This window comes from Nomascus leucogenys, chromosome 3 (assembly GCF_006542625.1).
Source record: "Nomascus leucogenys isolate Asia chromosome 3, Asia_NLE_v1, whole genome shotgun sequence".
In the NCBI taxonomy this organism is placed as follows: Eukaryota; Metazoa; Chordata; class Mammalia; order Primates; family Hylobatidae; genus Nomascus; species Nomascus leucogenys.
This window is the reverse complement of record NC_044383.1, coordinates 123,083,470-123,102,603: the sequence shown is the minus strand read 5'-3', so window position 1 is coordinate 123,102,603 and position 19,134 is coordinate 123,083,470. Positions and strand designations below refer to the sequence as shown.

The 19,134-nt window shown below is 43.6% G+C and overlaps 2 protein-coding genes across 2 annotated transcripts in view; both read right to left on the bottom strand.

Annotated features, from left to right (window-relative positions):
• Window positions 1-203: 203 nt before the first annotated feature.
• On the bottom strand, window positions 204-3,650 carry SLC35D3 (solute carrier family 35 member D3). The gene is made up of 2 exons (XM_003255771.3): window positions 2,980-3,650; window positions 204-1,960 (listed from the first exon to the last, which is right to left on the bottom strand). Exons 1-2 carry the CDS (start codon window positions 3,416-3,418, stop codon window positions 1,149-1,151), a joined length of 1,251 nt encoding a protein of 416 aa, XP_003255819.2. The 5' UTR covers window positions 3,419-3,650; the 3' UTR covers window positions 204-1,148.
• An 8,391-nt stretch (window positions 3,651-12,041) lies between these two features.
• The window catches only part of PEX7 (peroxisomal biogenesis factor 7), a 90,337-nt gene continuing 83,244 nt past the window's right edge, over window positions 12,042-19,134 (bottom strand). Inside the window, exon 10 of the mRNA XM_030809752.1 lies at window positions 12,042-12,530. Within this exon, the coding sequence (XP_030665612.1) occupies window positions 12,462-12,530 (69 nt within the window). The 3' untranslated portion in view covers window positions 12,042-12,461. The remainder of the gene's footprint in view (window positions 12,531-19,134) is intronic.

The window sequence follows — 19,134 nt, the reverse complement described above, 5'->3', positions numbered from 1 at the left end:
CAGGCCATTAACAGCTTCCTTCACTGGAAGATGTGTTTCTGTTTTTGTTGTTATTTCAAACCAAACAGCTTTGTTAATTTAGGAAGTTTCCAGTGGTGCGGCCCCTACACACCAGATACTATGACCACACATTGGAGGCAAACACAAACAACTATACAGCAACAATAGAACATGTGTCTAAAATAAATTTCTAACAATGTATCTTTTAATAGTTAGACTCATACTTTATTTTGACAAATTTAAGATAGAAAAATATCATAATGTGAATATAGCAGTTGCTCTTTTGGTAACATGGTTTGGGATGTGCAGTGCAACTTGAAAGGACTTGCTTTACAGGTGGTCCCTCTTCTGGCTGGGTTTCAGTTAATTCTGAATTATATTCCAGCCACTGCATTTGCTTGAAAGAATATTGGACACAGTAAAAAAAAAAAAACAAAGAACAGGTTTGGCATTCAATAATAAATATTATAAAGCAATGAACCAAAACAACTTTTAAAATAATTACTAAAAGCAAACTTCAGACTTCATGATTAAAGCTAAGAACTCATATTTTCAAAATAGCTTTAACAGTTTCTATCAATATATAATACAATAATAAGACACTTATTTTTAAAAAATGAGTAGAATCAGAGTAAATATGATATTTCAGATGACTATAAACAGTAAACATCAATTCAGTATATTTATATATCATTTCAGCAATATACTCTTTGCCCAGCTGGCGATAAAAACTGTAGTTCTATCATCAAAAAATGCATCCCTGAATGTCATCTTTGAACTTACTAAGTGCTGTCATCATTTCTACACTCCATCTTTGGAGGGGGTGGCTTAGGGACTCTTGGTACATGCAGATATCTAGTTATGGTTATGATGACAAAAAATAAATGTGCCAGGAGTCTGAAGCAGAAACCGTGGCCTTACTTTGTTAAGTACCTTCACATTCTTTTGTCTCTGTGATGCCTCAGGTGAAGTCACACTAAATAATTCACACAGGTGCTAATTTTGTTGCTCTGTGTCAGTACCTTTCAGCTTCTTTCTTTTCTTCCCTTTCCCACTCCTCAAAGAATAAAACGGGGAGGCCTCTCATTAAAACATGTCATTTCTAACATATAAGTGTATGCACATAGGTACATACATGCACCTCCTTCTCAAGGACTGGGTAACTCCTCGTTTTCTATCAAATAATCCTTCTTCATATACCTGGTTCCCCTAACCAACCTCCACACCTCGAGGTAAGCATCTTTTAACGACCTCCTGCTCCCTTCTTCAGAGCTCCCAGCCACTAGCGGGACTCCTCGGGGGCTGCCCCTGACCTCTTGCCTGCTCTGCTGAGCGGGGCCACCTGCTGCCTCCCCACCTTCTGACCGGCCATTTCCTCCCTCCCAGGGCAGCTCCTCCATCACGAATGGCAGCTGGTCTCCACTTAGCTGCGCCTCCTCTCCCCCAGGCTGGGCCTCCAGGTCCTCGTAGTTACTTTGCTTTCTGGTCTCCATGAACTTGGCCACACAGTAAATGATGGAGCCCAGGGTGTTCACCACCACGCCGGCAATGAACAGAGAGGTGGGCTCCACGTCGCTGAAGGCCACCATGCCCACCGTGATGGTGGCGATGCTCTTCACCACGCCCACAAAGCTGGTGGTCACGGCCGAGTTGATGTAGGTGCAGTGCAGCGTGGTGAAGTTCATGGCGCAGCCGATCACGATGCAGGCCACGAAGATGCAGACCATGGCCGGGTCCTTCCAGCCCGGGAAGGTCCAGGCGTGGATGGAGTCGGTGCTGGCGAAGGAGCAGATGACCAGCAGCGGGGTGGCAGAGACGGCGATGACGTACTGAGCGGTGAGCGGCCCGTGCTCGGTGTCTGCGCTGGCCTTCTGGATGAGCACCAGGTAGGCAGCGTGCACCAGCACCGCCAGCACTCCCGTGACGTACCCGATGGGGTCGCCCGTCAGGTCGCCGGCTCCTGAGGCGCACGAGGAGGACGGCCGAGCCCGGGCGGGAAGGAAAAAGAGAGAAGACAGCAGGTTGGCGTGGGCGGGGACCCACGGGGAAAACGCGTCGGGTAGGAAAGGAGACTGGGTTGGCGCCCCAGCTCTGCCCACCGGATTCCTGAGTGACAGACGCCCGCCGTCCCTCGGCCGCCCGTGTCAAATGCGACAGCCAAACTTAGTCAGTGCTCAGAGCGCCTTCCCGCCATATCCCCGGGTCACCCCATCTTCCCCTGTCCACGACAAAGGCCCCGGAGAGCGCAGATGCCCTCGGGGCAGGTGCTGTGGCTTCCCCGAGCTGGCACCGAGGTCACTCGGGCGCGTGGTACCTGCACCCCGCAGCCCCTGCCCCGTGGGGCACCCAAGGGAGAGGGAGCCCCAGCCAGTGGCCTGTAACCCCGAGTGGGCCAGGCGCAGGGGAGAACGCCTGTCCTGGCCCCCAGTGAAGCTTCCCCCTGCCCAGGCTGTCGTCTCGCTCAGCACCTGGGTCGTCTGCCTCAGGGCCGCAGCCCCCTGCGCAGCACGAGACACCCCGCAGTAGCCCCGGGAACCTAAGCTTCGCCCCCATCCCCCACCTCCATTCCAGCCCCTCGTGACCCAAGGAAGTTCACGGCCCCCTCCTTCCGGCTTGGTCCAGGCTTGGAGGACTCCAGCTCCCAGGGTCAGGCGGCCCTCCCACCTCTCCCGGAGAATGGGGTGACAGGGGAAGACCAGGAGAGGGGGCGACAGGAAGGGCGATGCCGGGTGAAGCAGGGGCGAGGGCCGGAAGCCAGGACATTAGGGGGCAGGGGGACTTTGTGGGGCGCTGGGGAGCTCGCTGGGTCTCCGAAGTCCCTTTTGCGAGCTGAGCGACCACTCTCAAAGCTCTCCGCCTCTCTCTGCCTCAGTCTCCCCATCTGGAAGTGAGGTCGTTGCACTCAGTGATCCCCGCGGTCTCTGCCCGACGGAGCGGGGTGGGTGGGGTCGGCTGGGGGTCGGCGCGGGGCCCGCTCACCTGCCAGGGCGGCGCCGCAGGTGGTGATGAGCACCGCCGCCAGCACCCCTGGCGAGGGCGCGCCGTTCTTGAGCACCAGGACGCCGATGAGCATGGTGACCAGGGGCAGGCAGCGCTTGAAGACCACGTACATGGGCAGGCTGAGGCCGCGCAGGGACCAGAGCGTGAGGCTGGACTGCAGCGTGGAGAGCACCGCGACCCCCGCGAAGGAGCGCGCCAGGCTCAGACCGAAGGGGGGCACGGCGATGAGCCCGAGGCGCCGCAGCAGCTCCAGGCTCAGCGCAGCGGTGGAGCTGGTCAGGCACTGCACCAGGGTCAGGAAGGAGAACTGGTAGCGGCTGATGAGGAACTTGAGCAAGATGTTGAGGGAGCCCGAGAAGACCCCGTGTGCGATGGCCACCGAGATGCCCAGCACGCGGCCCCGGCACAGCTGCCGCATCGCGCCGGCCTCGCCGCACCCAGCGGTGGCGGAGCTCCGCGACCTGCGCGCGAGGAGCCTGGAGGAGCGGAGTGAGGGCGGCGGGGGCGCCCGCCCAGAGCGGCGGCGAAGGGCAGGGGGCGCCGGCTGGGCTGCAGAGGGCAGCTCTGGCCAGGCGTTCTCGCGGTTCGGCAGCTCTGCGTCCGACTGCCCCGCAGCTCCGGGGAGGCAGTGACGAGGGCGGGGGACTCCGAAAAGTGGCAGAGGTGGCGGGGGGGCCGGTCTGAGAGGAGTGGCGGGAATCCTAGCGACAGCTATTCGTAAGTGGGTGATGAGCCGCGGTGGGTTGTGTCCCGCGCGGTTTCACCGTCAGGGAAGACGCTCTGCGGAGGGAAGCGGGCGGCTGGGCGCCCCGGGGCTGCTGCCGCAGGGCGGGAAGGGGGCTCTTGGAGCGCGGCGCCCCTCTCCCCCAACAGAGCCAGCGGCTCTCGCTTGCCCCTTCCTCCCGGCCGAGGGGCTTGAGTTGGAGGGATCGGGACACAGCTAAAGATTTTAGAAACAGCGCATCAGGATCGAGCGCCGTTTATTGGTCGCAACAAGTGACGGCGCCCCCAGCTCCCTCGCCCCGGAGCTGCAGCGGGTTTTTCCACCCACTGTCCCTCCCGGTGCAGCGGCGGGCCCTTGTCCAGCTGCCCGCCAGGGAAGCGAAAACCGTCGGTACCGGCGGGCCCCCGAAGCTCCCGATCCCGGCGCCGACGCCCGGGCATCGGAGGAGGAACCCGCGGCCCGGGGCGCTGTCCAGGGGGTGCCTCGGAGCCCGGAAGCTGGCTCCTTCCGGTGCCAGGCCACGCGCACCGCTCTCCGCGCGTCCTCCAGAGAGGGTCCCGGGATTACGCGCGCAGCTCCGGGGAAGCTTTCAGGGGGTTCAGTGGTCTCGCCCAGCAGCGGAGCCTGGTGGCGGGGACACACATTCGAACTGAGGCAAAGATGTAAATAAGCAAACGCGCAGAAACGAAGTCACTACGGCGAGTAGCCACCACCAGGAACCGAGGAGCTCGGGGGCGACGCTTCCCGAAGCGTGAGAGGAGAGGCTGGCTGCGCTCGCAGAATAGGGGAGTAGATGGGGAGGGGGCGGGAACCCGGGGCCCCTCACTCTGCAGGGAGACTCCGCGTAGCGTTCTCTGGATACAGGGAAATGATCCCAGGGAACCCTCACCCTGCGGGACCGTCGTGGGTTGCTTTCGGAAGCAGGACAACCCGGAGGCGGAGGGCGGGGAGAGTCACCACCTCCCTGGGCCAGGGTTCACACCTTTGCACCGCAGGACTTGTGAACGGTGTGTTTCCTATATGACTAAGAGAAAAAGGGAATTCTAATTTTGGAGAGGGAGTAAGGCTTCGGTGACTCTTTGTTCTGAATTCAGTTCCCTGGAAAGTAACTCGCGCGGACCTGTGGTTAAATCAGCAGCAGCCAAGGGTTTCGCTCAGCCGAGGTAACCGTTAAGCGCCAGACAGTTTGGTTTTCAGGCGATTTGAAATTTGTGGCCTTGGCCAGGGTTTGGCTCTAAGGGAAAGGTTCGAGATCGCTGCGCTCCAGCACCCCTTTCGTTCACCGCCAGTAGTTTATTTCTCTTAGCCCCGGGGATCGCAACCTCCTAACCTTTTAACGCTGCATCACGTTGCCTTAATAGACAGGATCCATTTCTCTCGCGGTTCTTCTGTTTTCTGCCTCTTGCTTCCACCTCTGTGCTGAACGCGACACTTCAGCCAAAATGTTGAAGTCGTGATTTACCGCAACAGGGGAAGAAAAAAAAATTACAGCAGGGATCAGCAGCATCACAGCAGCCCTTCATTTGGGCCAGCATTTGGGGCTCTGGATGCTCACTTTGGTGAGCTCTAGAGAGCTTGGTTTCAACCAGTCCACCAGCTCATGTGCCCGGCGCCTAGGAGGGCCACCTCCCTGCTCCCGACAGGTGGGCACTCAAAAAGTTTGTGAATGGCCCAGGGTGCCAACTTTCCAGGAATAGCTGGAAAGCATTATACTGAAACACGTGCTTCCGGTTCTCTGGGGAGCCCTTGGTTTTTGTTGCTAAAACTTGTGGTTACACACTATTGGCTGCTTAAGTGACTCTGTTTTTGTAGAGTTAATGTTATTTAGGAAATAATGAAGTCTGAAGCACCAGTTCAAATTATGTGTATGTGTGTGGTATAACTGTATATTCAAAATATATTGATTAAAAACTCTGAAAATTAACTTTTTACAGACATCAGCAAATAACAGATTTCTGCTTCTAGAGACTATTCTAATGAAAGTATGGCTGCTTTAAGGCATTGTAAGTGCATATTATTAATATAAAGAAGTGGCTGCACAGACCTACTTTTGGAATGATTCATTTCTGCCCGCAATTATAATTGCATCCGTTTGTGATACTAACATTAGATAAAAGATTTGGGGCTGATTCAGCTATCTTACTCTTCTCATTTAGGCAAGGCAATTTAGCTTAATATTTGAAACCTACAGAGGCATAAAACTGCACATTTTCTCCACTTTGTTGCATATAATTCTTTTGGAAAGAAAAAAACCTTAACCCCTATCTCCCACAAAACCAGACACTAGATGAGCTCCTTTTAAAAATTGTGAAAAATTAAGAATACCATGTTTAGCAAGGTTAAATGATCTAGATGAACAAAAATGTAGATCTAAAGGTCAAATAGCTATTTGACCTATTGGTATCAGGGTACCAAGGGTCTAGACTCAAGCACATCACCTTTGGAGCTACTTAATAAATATTAATGACATTAAATAAATCCTTTAGTTTATCCATTCATTAAAAAAACATATAGTACAAGTATTTTGTGCTAGGTATTCTGTTAGCCACAGAGGACTCAAAGATGAACACAGCGCCTTCATCCTTACCAACAGTGGGATTGTGTGGCAGAAAAAGGGGGAGCGCCAGAAGGGCAAGTACATCAGCTTGACAGCAGTAGAAGAGAAAGCTTCCTGGAGAAGGAATTACAGTCTCTTTGAAAACTTATTTCATTATTTCTAATTATAAAAGTAACACATGCTCATTGTGGTACATAAAAGAAAAACAAATTTATAAATAAGTAAACGTGGTCTCTTCAGTGTTCACCATCCCCAACCCTACTACACAGAGCTTGCTGTGTTCAGTATGGAACCTTTCAGTCTTTTTTGTATGTATGTTTTTACACACACAAACTCCCCCTTTAAAAAAATAACAAAACTAGGATATCATATATATTTGTCCATAATTTCCTACTTTAAAAAGCGTATTATGGTAATTCGCCTTCTAGATAGTCTCCAGTGATACCCGCTTCCTGGTATTCACACCCTTATGTTAACTCCTCCCACGCTGTACCAGGGTTGGTCTGTGTAGCTAACAGAACCTGGCAGAAGTGATGGAGGTCACTCCTGACTTTAGGTTATAAAACACTGAGGCTTCCATCTTGTATGTCCTTTTTTCTCTTGTATCATTGAGTCTGGGGAAGCCGAATGCCACACTGTAGGGACATTCTGCCTATGGAGAGTCCCATGTGGTTGAGTAATTGAGGCCTGATAACCATGTAAATAGCTGTGATGTCATAAGAAAACCTGAGCTCAAACAACTCAGCTGTTTCTGGATTCCTGACCATAGAAACTGTGAGATGATAAACGTGTTGTTTTAAACTACTAAGTTTTGGAGTGATTTTTTACATAGAAATAGCATATTTTTTCAAATGACTTATTCTTTTCAATAACTGTCCTATAGTATAACCTTTCTGTAGACAGGCATTTGGGTTTTAGCAAACGATGTAATGAATACCCTTGGACATAGCCATACTTCTACAGGTTATTTTGGGAAAGGGAGAGAGAGGGAATCCTAGAAGTGGAATTGCTGGGTCAAAGGGTAATTTAAAATTTTGGCAGGGTACGGTGGCTCACACCTGTAATCCCAGCACTTTAGGAGGCCAAGGCAGGTAGATCACTTGAGGTCGGGAGTTCAAGACCAGCCTGGTCAACATGGTGAAACCCTGTCTCTACTAAAATTACAAAAATTAGCCAGGTATGGTGGCGCGTGCCTGTAATCTCAACTGCTCTGGAGGCTGAGGCAGCAGAATCACTGAAACCGGGAGGTGGAGGTTGCCTTGAGCCGAGATCATGCCGCTGCACTCCAGCCTGGGTAAAAGAGTGAGACTCCATCTCAAAAATAATAACATAAAATAAAATAAAATCTTGATTTATTGCCAAATTGCCTTCTAAAAAAGCATATGTGTTCTCACTTTAACCAATACTAGATATTATCAATATTTTTAATGTTTGCCAAACTGATAAGCAAAAATAAAGAGATCTCATTTTTAATTTGCATTTATCAGTGAGAGAGTCTGACTGAAACTTTTTGAAATGTAGTAAACATTTGTCTCTCCACTTCTGTGATTTATTGATATCCTCATCCAATTTTTGTTTGGTTGTCTTCTTAGTGATTTTTTTTTTTTTGAGACGGAATTTCGCTCTTGTTGCCCAGGCTGGAGTGCAATATCTCGATCTCAGCTCACTGCAACCTCTGCCTCCAGGGTTCAAGCGATTCTCCTGTCTAGGCCTCCTGAGTAGCTGGGACTACAGGCGTGCACCACCACATTCAGCTAATTTTTTATATTTTTAGTAGAGATGGGGTTTCACCATGTTGGCCAGGCTGGTCTCAGACTCCTAAATTCAGGTGATCCACCTGCCTCGGCCTCCCAAAGTGCTGGGATCACAGGCGTGAGCCACCATGCCCAGCCTTCTTAGTGATTTTTAAGAGCTCTTTGTAAAGTTTGGCTATTAACCATCCATTCTATATATGTTGCCAGTATATCCTTTTGTTATGTTCTCTTTTAGCTTTGCTAGTGATGTGTTTTGCAATTTTAATTTTTGTATGTTGTCAATCTTATTCTTTAGTTATTTAATGGGACTTTTATTTATTTTTATTTATTATTATTATTTCTTGAGATGGAGTTTCGCTCTTGTTATCCAGGATGGAGTGCAATGTTGCAATCTCGGCTCACTGCAGCCTCTGCCTCCTGGGTTAAAGCAATTCTCCTGCCTCAGCCTCCCAAGTAGCTGGGATTACAAGCACTCGCCACCATGCCTGGCTAATATTTTGTAGTTTTAGTAGTGATGGGGTTTCACCATGTTGGCCAGGCTGGCCTCAGGTGATCCGCCCACCTTGGCCTCCCAAAGTGCTGGGATTATAGGCTTGAGCCATCACACCCAGCCTAATGTGACTTTTAAATGATGGGTAAGAATTTACCAAGCCAAGAGCAGGGCAGTCCAGGCACATGGACCAGCTGAAAACCTGCAACACTTACATGAGGAATTTGTGAGCACACTGGTTGTGTGTGAAGAGAAGCAGTACTGCAGACAGAGACAAGGGCTATCCCCAGAGGACGCTGGCTGCTTGGTTAGTAAGCTTGAATTTTTTCCCATAGGTAATCCTATAAGCAGAGAAAGGTTTTATACTGAAATTGATGTAATCAGATTGCATTTGAGATCCGTCTCTGGCAGCTGTGTTGAGGAAGATGGCTCTGAGGACACAGAACTGGAAACAGATACACCATTTAGGAAGCTGCTGCAATTGTCCAGAGAAAAGCTAATGATGGCCTGAACTGGGGCAATGGTGGTTGGACTGAGGGGAAGAGATATAAGGGAGCAGTGTTTAGGGGGTAAAAAGGATCTCATTCGATGTATGTGGAGAAGTGGGAATAAGGGAAGGACCAAGGATGGTGTTTAGGTCTTTAGCTTGACCCAAATGGATCTTTTATAACAGCTTGACTTTTGACAACAAATGAAAAGGCGTGTGTAGGAGTAAAAGCTGGGTTAGTAGGTAAGTGAGTTTGGTTGGAACAAAATGAATGCAAAGCCTTGTGGGAAACCCAGGTGGGGAAGGTAGGTGTACAGATCTGGGAATATTCAGTATTAACATGAAAGTAAAAAACATTTAAGTGGATCAGCATATACGAGGAGAAGCCCGTTAAGAAATTCGAGTTCATTTTTGGAAGAGCCAAATTATTGCTAAGATACACAGTTAAGAAGTGCCAAAGGCAGAAAGGATAGCTGACTCTCAGCCTGGATCTCCCTGGGCGTGATGGACCTTGGTAGGGTCACTCCAGACTAAGGCTCAGCTTAGCTCTTGAGACTTGGAAACTCAATTCTGTCAATTCTGTTAGGAATAATCAGGATCTACTCACCAGAGAGTTCTACATCTTAAACTATTTCTCAGTGTGCTAATTTCTGTTACTCCTAAGAAAAGGAGGCTATGTGGCAGGACCATGGGTTTGGATTCAATCATTCCAGATTTCAAATTCGTTTCATTATTTTTTGGCTATTATGACTCCTGAGAACGTTGGCTTCCTTGTCCTGAAAACAAGGAGGGCTACCTTGCAGGGATGTTATAGAGATTAAAAGTGGTAACATATATAAAGCATCTCACACAGTGCCCTGACCACAAATCAGTAACTGAGTTCCCTTTTCCTTTATCCACTCTTTAGTGCTGTTCTGTCACTGCAGGTGTAGGAGGAGCTTGTGGGGAGGCAGACAAGATGAAAGCTAAGAGCTCAGCAGCCAGGAGACAAATGCTGATTTCCCAACCCGGAAAGAATGACTGGTCATCCTCTGAAGTCCAAAAGCTGCTTAGCTTGTGAGCTACCAAGGATTCAAAAATCTTGCACATTGTCTTTCAGGATAGAATCCAGGTCTGCTCCTGAGAGTTTTCCAATTCTAGTTCCAGGGAACCAACTAGATAAGCATTCACCCACTCTCATATTGATAGACTCCAAGAACCTGAGTTATGTATTATGAAGCCAATGATCTAAATATCTCTAACATCCCTAGAATAGAGGGAAAAAAAATAAATCAAGGGAGAGGTTAGTTTTTAAATTACAAGTCTTTGTTTCGAAAGATACGTGATAGAACATTTTGTTAATAAAATCTCTTGCATTCTAGAAGGAAAGGGAATAATTTCATTTCATTGTAAATATTATTTGGGTTAGACGTTTTTTGAGACAAGGTCTGTCACCTAGGCTGGAATGCCTTAGTCTGGTCACTGCAGCCTCAACTTCCCAGGATCAAGTGATCCTCCTGACTTAGCCTCCCGAGTATCTGGGACTACAGGCGTGTGCCACCATGTCTGACTACTTTGGGTTGGATACTTTTAAGGGTCTATCACAAATTCTGCTGATACAGAGAACACCCATTGTAGACCCACTTTTACTGACCACACCTTGGTGTAATGCCATTAGTTCATATAGAGGCAAGCAGCAAGAAAAAAGGCTGTCAAACTCATCAGTGTGACAACTCTAAGGATGTAGTTAGGCACCATGTTCATTGCAGTGCACTTAGGTTAAGCAGTGTCCTCTTTATGGGACCTCTCAAAAGCAATCTGTATTGCTGATTTAAGAACCAAAAAAAAGCTGGGCACTGTGGCATGTACCCGTAGTCCCAGGTAATTGGGAGCCTAAAGTGGAAGGATGGCTTGACCCTAGGAGTTCAAAACCAGTTTTGGGCAACAGAGTGAGGCCCCATTCTCAAAGAACGGAAAAAAAAAAAAAAGAACCAAAAAGAGTTGTATTTTCTCTGAGACCATTCATGTAACTAATAGTTGCTGAGCCCCTTGTGTTGCCTGTGCCAGGCAGGGTGGTAGGGCCAAGCCTGGCACAAGGACAGAGTCTGCCCTTTAGGCTATAGGCACTGAACTGTGTAACTAATCAGATTTCCTATTTATGAAGCTAGAAACCTTAGCAGCAAATCTTTGGCCCAGTCAGTAGTAACTTTACAGGACTTTGAGATATGTATACTCAAGCCCCACTCTTAGCTCCACTTTCTGTCTTTGGTTCCACTTCTTAATTTATGCTGTTTTGTTTTTATATCTTAAGCTGTCTTAAATTTTTTCTGCAACAAGTAAACAAGGAAATCTATAAAGAAGATAATATACATATATTTTAGTTTATTTTTGCTCTGATTATTATGAGCGTATTTTGTTCTTTAAAAAGAACTTAAGAATTATAATCTTTGCCATTTATAGCATATCTTAATATTATGTAGAAAATATAAGTGTTATGCAAAGTAGTTTGTTTTGCTGATTTTTTCTTCTTTAACTGACTTTTTTTTTGTGTTTTTTTTTTTCAGTTCATCTGCACCTAGAGCTTTTTCAAAAAAACTTAGGGAGGTGGCAAGGAGCATGTATAGCAGTACTTAGGCCTGGTTTCAAAGGCAATAGCTAGAAGCCTTAGTAGGACCTAAAACTTTTTGTTTAATTGACAGTTTGAAAAACTTTTGATATTAGAGAAGTAGGAAGACAAAATTATAGAATCGTGGGTACAATATCTAAAAATATGTGAATAAATGCTAAAAAAAAAAACAAAAAAAAAAACAGTGAGCTCTTAGCTCACAACATTCCACGTTCTTAAAAACATGGTACCAGTCCTTGAGATAATCTCATTCAGTCTATGTGTCAAGCACTGAGTAGATGCTCAATAAACAGCTACTAAATAAAAGAATAAATTAAATATATTCTAGTGTCCTGTTACTGAACCACAGATATACGTATATTATATATAGTAATGTATTCACATATACAATGTATTAGAAAGAGCAGTCTTTTTGGGGAAGTTATAAAGTGATAAATGATCAATAGACACAGTTTATTTATCACAGCAGTGATTATATTTTACATTAAAAATGACAAATTAAAAATGAAATATATCACTATCTATATAAGTATAATCTACTTATCTCCCATATTTTAATCCATTTGATGACCCAGAGACTACATTTTAATAGATATTACAAGATATACCATAACATTAATTATTTCTTAGAATTTTAAGAAATATGGCTTATGTATCTATCAGGCTTAACGAGTGAGCCAAAGTCTTTATCAGCTCCCTCAGAACTGATTCCAGGGTAAATTGGAAAGATTTGAAATCTGAATAGCATATAAAAGCATAATGTCTATGTTTTCCATAGTTAATTTATTTGCTGTTAGGCAGTTCTTCAGCCAACATCCTCTGTTTCTGACCAAAGTAATGTATCTCAAGCAGGAATAGTAAGACAGGCAGGGTCATAGATCTTTATTGTTTCATCCCAAGAACAGTCAGCCACCTAGAAAACAAAAATGAAGTAAGAAGAAATGTATTTAGACATACAAAAATTCAAAATTGGCAGCAAAAACCCAAGTCATTTAGAGTGTCATAAATCATCCACTAGTAAACATGTTTTTGAATAGGGAAAACACAGGGCTAAGTTTTTGATAAAAGGTCCATATTCCCTTTTTAGGATATACCTCAGGGTATTCCAACTGATTCCCATTGATTGAGTATATTCCAATTGCTATATTTCAATTGATTGAGGTTTCCTATAAGAATGTCCCCCAACTTCACTCCACCCAACAGCTACATAATTCCCTACTATCTGAGATAAATGTTGAAAAGATACCTTCCAGACTGTGAACAAGATGCTGTGCTCAATATTGTGGGACTGGAGAGGAAGATAAAGTAAAGCTTTCGCCTTCAAAAAATGGCTCATTCAAGACTGAGTGTGGAAGGTGCACTAACAGAGACTCTTAGGGGGACTATATGATTCCAGCTGGGACAGTGTCAGACAACTTCACAATGCCATGGCATTCCCACTGGACCTCTGTAGGAGGCAGACATAAAAGACAAGGACATTCACATCTACAAAGCCATAGGAAAACATGAAGGGAAGAAAGTCCAGGGTGTTCAGGAACTATGCATTAAAAACTTAGTGAATATGGCAATGTCTCTGGGTATAAAATTAATATATGAAAATCAACTGTATTTCTATATACTCGTTAATAGAAATGGATGAGGCAATTTTTAAAATTTACGTGGAAATGCCAGGACTTAGCCAAAAGAATCTTGAAACGAAACAACAAAGCTGCACTACTTACACTAGCTGACTTCCAAACTCAGCATGAAACTACTGTAATCAAGACCGTGAAGGATTAGGATAAACACAAGTAGATCAAAGGAAGAGAACAGAGTTCAGGAATAGGCCCCATACTTGGACAAATGGCTTTCAACAAAGGTACCAAAACAATTAAAGAGCAAAAAGAAAAAAATAGTCTTTTCAATAAATGGTGGTAGAACAACTGAATACCCATAGGGAAAAAAGTGAATCCTGACCCCAACTTTGCACATAAAAATGAATTTGAGATGGGCCACAGACCTAAATATAAAAGCAAACAGTATAACACTTTTAGAAAAAAAAAACAGAAAAATATATTCTCAATACATGGCTAAGTAAAGATTTCTTAGGGATACAAAAAGTAATAATCAAAAATTTGCTAAGTTACACTCAATCAAAAATAAAACTTTTGCTCATCAAAAGACACTGTTAAGAAAATGAACAGGCGAGACACAGTTATATAAAATATTCATAAAATATACACCTGACAACTTGTATCAAGAATACATAAAGAACCAATACAACTCAATAATAAAAGACAATCTAATTAAAAATGATGGGCAAAAGTAAGCACATAAAAAAGTGCTCAACATCATTAGGGATTAGGGAAATGCAAATAAAAATGACAATGAGATACCACCATATACTCACATTATGGATAAAATTAAAGATTGACAACACCAAATGTCAGCAGGGATGTGGAACAGCTGTGATCGCATACATTGCTGGTAGGGAGGTACATGGTACCACCATTTTGGAAAACAATTCGGCCGTTTCTTACCAAGTTAAACACATACCTATCTTTTGACCCAGTGATTCCACTCCCAGATATTTGTCCAAGAAAAATGAAAACATATGTTTGCAAAACAACGTATACACGAATGTTCATAGCAACTTCATTCACGATAGCAAAAAATCGAAAACAAGGCTGGGCGCAGTGGTTCATACCTGTAATCCCAGCATTTTGGGAGGCTGAGGCAGATGGATCACCTCAGGTCAGGAGTTCGAGACCAGCCTGGGCAGCATGGTGAAACTCCGCCTCTACCTAAAATACATAAAATGAGCCAGGTGTGGTGCGCACCTGTAATCCCAGCTACTAGGGATGCTGAGGTGGGAGAATCGCTTGAACCTGGGAGGCAGAGGTTGCAGTGAGCCGAGATCATGCCACTGCACTCCAGCCTGGGCAACAGAGTGAGACTCTGTCTAAAAAAAAAAAAAAAAAAGAAAACAACCAAAATACCCACTAACAAAAGAATTGATAACAAATTGTAGTAAATTCATACAACAGAATGTGCTCAGCAAAACAAAGGGAGGAATTGCTAACAGGCTCAGTACCATGGATGAAGCTCACAGGTAAGAGGCCAGAAACAAGTGAGGACATACAGAAGAGTTCCTTATAGAATTCTAAGACAGGCAAAACTCATCTAAGGTAAACAAACAAACAAACAAAAAATCAGAACAATGTTACTCTTCTCACCTGGAGGGAAGGGTGAGGATAGGGGAGATTGGAAAGAGGTAAAAGGAAACTGGAGGAAAGATCAAATAACTGGGATGATGTGAATTTCACAGGCATAGCTATTTGTCAAAAATGTATATCTAAGATTTGCAAATTTCAATATATGTTAATTATACCTAAAAATAGTAAAAATAATGTTAGCGATAACTAAACGATGTGTGAGAGTACAGGAATAAATAAAATAAGAATGTTCATAGTTGTTCAAGCTAAGTAATGAAGTTCATTATCCAATTCTGTTACTTTGTATGTTTTCAAAATTTTCCACAATTTAAAAAAAAGAAGAAAAGAAACAAGGTAGGCAGTAAAATGAAAGGTGAAGTAGCAAGAGAGTGCTTTTGACCAAAAGTATTTGCACTCCATTTCCCAGCCTTTCATGGTTATTACAAAGGCTGAAAATTACACAAGAGAACCCTCGTTTTGACTAATGTAATTTCTTGACTATCACTAATTTTGAATACAAGAACCATTCAAATTAATCAGAGTAATATTAGCTCCTTATCATTCACTAGCAATATTCTGAGATCAGAATCCAAGCTACAGAGAGCATTAAAGACTTTTTAGTCAAACTTTTAAATGTAGAAACCACACTCTTCAAGATCTGGTTGTTCCCACTTCATTTCGCATTGCACCAGGCTCACACCTCAAACCCAAGCATGCTGTTTATGCCTTTTTGCTCTTGTTCCTTTACTGATTGCTTCCCTTTAAAAACTCCTCCCTCCCTTTCTGTCTGCTCCTCTGTCCCCTTTGCCTTGCTCTGCCAGAGATGTCTCTTTTTTAAAAAATCAGTTTAGGTATCACCTCCTCTATGAAGTCATTTATTGTACCCATAATACTTGATTGTACTTATTTTACCAACTGAAGACAAACAGTTGTCTTCCGCTCTTTGAGGGCATGGACCATGTCTTATTGAAACATAACTCAATGAATATTAGCTCAACAAATTAATTTTATAGATTACAATTTCAGAGGTTAACTCTGTCCTCATGTTCACACTAGAGTAGCAGAGCTACAGCCAGAACCTAAACCTGTTGAATGTATCCACTAAAAACAGTGCCTCGTAGAAAAGGCAAACTGAAAACCATTATTTGCCTAATCTTGTAGTTTTCAGTTTTTATACCACAGGATACAAAGATCATTATGTTAAATTACCCCTGTCTCATCTATGCTTATTTTTTTCAAGTGCTGGGCCTTTCCACATGTTAAGCATCCGCTACTGGAGAGAAGAGAATCAGAGAAATAAGAGTTAGGTTTCTAGTGCAAGGTATCTATAAATTATGTTTCTGAAACCTTATTCAGCACTCTTCAATCCAGCTTCTTATTTATTCAGGACTTATAATAACTACCAAATGTCAAGTCCACTGATTCAGCAAATGTTCATAAATCTATACTTAATTGGATTAAGATAGATCTAAAACTGCAATGATATAGAATTATGAATAGATTAATTCAAATTGATGAAAATAGTATTCCTCTATTTGTTAATTAAACCCTATCTGGTTCTACAAATTTAAGCAAGCTAACAATAAAGAAAACAATAATAAGGTAAGAAAAAAGCACTTTACTAACTAACAAAGAGGCTCTAGATTCTCCAAGGTTGCTGTGTAGGAACTTCCTGGCAAGGAAAAACTATTGTGCCATGTGGTCCCCAGGGGACCTCTTATTAATTATCATCACCACTGCAATGGCTTCTGGTAGCACTGCTTCCCCTATAATTCTAGAACTGAAAGTAAACATGGGGTTCTTTCTTAATGCCCCATGGTACCTATCTGTGGTCAGCCTAAGAGACATTTAAAAAAGACTGTACTAAAAATAAGGGCTAACAAAAAGTCACATAATAAAGACTTTGTTTAAAAAAAAAAGTGTTAACAAACAGAAAAAATAAGTAAAGAAAATGGCATGAAAATAAATAATCTGCTTTATAGGATGAAATATACTCGTTCTTTACCTTGTCAAACAAAGAGCCATCTTTCCTGGCTCCCAGCCTGCTTCCTCATGACAAAAGCTTCCCCTCCCATCCCCAGGAATGCACGCCTGGCCATGAAGACTCCTTCAGCGCCAGACTCAGGATACAGAATGAGAAAGATGATGACAGGAATATCCTTTTCCACCTACCCAAGATTCTCTTTCTCAGTTTCAGTCCCTTATATGAGAACCCCACTTATTTGCCCATTATCTTGCTATCAGAAAAATTGTGAATGACTGAAACCAGAAAAAAAGATGACTAAGTGTTCTTCCAGTGGGAGGCTGGCATTGTCTTAGGGACCATATGGGTTACCTGTTTCTCCAGAGCTCTGTGCGTTTCACTTTCTGACTGGATTACTTTACAACTCTGTAAATTACAGAAAACCGATAGCAAGGCAAATGATTCCTATTCATAAAAGTTGCGAGGGAATTCTGTCCTGTAGAGATGCAACTGATGCCCCCCCTTACCCCCTGCAAGAGATGACTCCAAACCTTAAGTCTTATTGCCCTGTGGATAGTGTCCAGTTTTACACCTATTAGCAAATTCATTTCAGCACTCAATGATTGCCTGTGTCTGCTCTTTAGTTCCTTTAAGCTAGCTGTCAAATCTTACATGAGTTACATAAATTAGTTAAATAAAATATTTGACACATGTTCATACTATGAGAGTCATGTCACCATTTTGAAAATCATCCTTTAACATGGCCACACACAGGGATTCAGTTTACTGTCTCAAGGGGGTAACCATTATTTCAATGAAACATAATAACTCTTGCTTTCTTGTAGGACATACATAGTGAGTAACAGAAAAACCATTTCATTAACAGAACAAACATTATGAAATGGGGAAAAAGGGTAGACAATTATATTTAAAAAAGAGGCTGAGAATAGTTGCTAAAATTGGGCATGAAATTAAAGGCAAACAATAATATAAGATACACAGATATGATCAATTTACCAGCTCATCAGAGGATATAAAAGTTTTTCCTAGTACTTGACTATAAGAGAAATATATAATATGCTCCCATTACAAAAATTATTCAGTGCCAAAAGAGTGGCTTTATAAAAAATACATCTTTCTTCACATGGCTGTAAAACGCCCAATATCTCAACCCTCCAGTAGGCCAAAGGCATACATTAAACTATAGTTTACTGGAGGCACTTCTAGAAGACGGTGGTTCTCAAGCTTTAGTGTCCATGAGAATCACCTGGAGGTCATACAGACTGGTCCCCATCTCCCCAGCCTCAGACTTCAAAGTGGGGTCCTGGGATCAGCATCACTGGCTCCAGTTTGGGCTGACACAGGCTGGGGTCTTGAAGCCAAGGTCCACAGATAGGTTTCAGAAAGTCCATACATACAACATTTTGTGTATATTTACGTTCTGGTGGGAAGGGAGAGAGAATCCATAATTTTCCTCAGAGTCTCAACCCCTGACCCCAAACATGAATCCAGAGTCTTCTTCAGCTGGGCATTGTAATCGTCTGCCGCCCTTTCCAAGACTCAGCTAGGACTGAGGACCTCTGAGAAACAGTATAACATATATCAATTTTTTAACTGGGTTTCCGTCATGTGAACTAAGATGGGGTACTTGTGCAGGAATTTTTTGTTGTTAATTAAAAGAAATTCAAAACTTGGCAGGATTGAAATATCCTTAAGGAAGAATTCTCTTCCTTTCCTGAGGAGAAAGAATAAGAATATGCCACTAATACAATGGAAAACACCTTGTGCCATATTTTTACATTTTTATTTAAAATTTAAGTTTCCAATCTGATAGGTTAATATGAGATAGGAGGAGACAGAATTAGGAGGAGGACTAAGAGGAAACATGATTGAACTATCTTTAAACAAAAACCCAAGTCCTCCCTGAAGCATTCCTAAATCAAAAGTTTATGTAGCTTCCTGGTCCTATTCTACATAAGCCAGTATCCAGAATTTCTACTGAAAGGCATGAGAAAATTTTATTAATCATTTAAGCTATGGTTAATAACAACACTTTTATTTACTTTCCTTGAGATTTGTATCCTGCTGAGTTCTAAATGGGCTGATGTGGTTTATAGATTAAACCGCAAAGCCAAATAAAGATTAATAATTTAAAAAAAAAGCCAACTCCAAATAACAAAATCTGTTCTAAAGGGAACAAATGGAGCAAAAGATTTCAGGCATCAGAGCTGAGCACATCGTAATACTGGCAAAATATGCTTTATAACAATGAACGAGGAAGCGAAAGCATGCTTGGTAATATAGTATCTGTTTTCTAGTAACATTCATGCATGTTTATAAAAACTAAACCTCAAGATAGT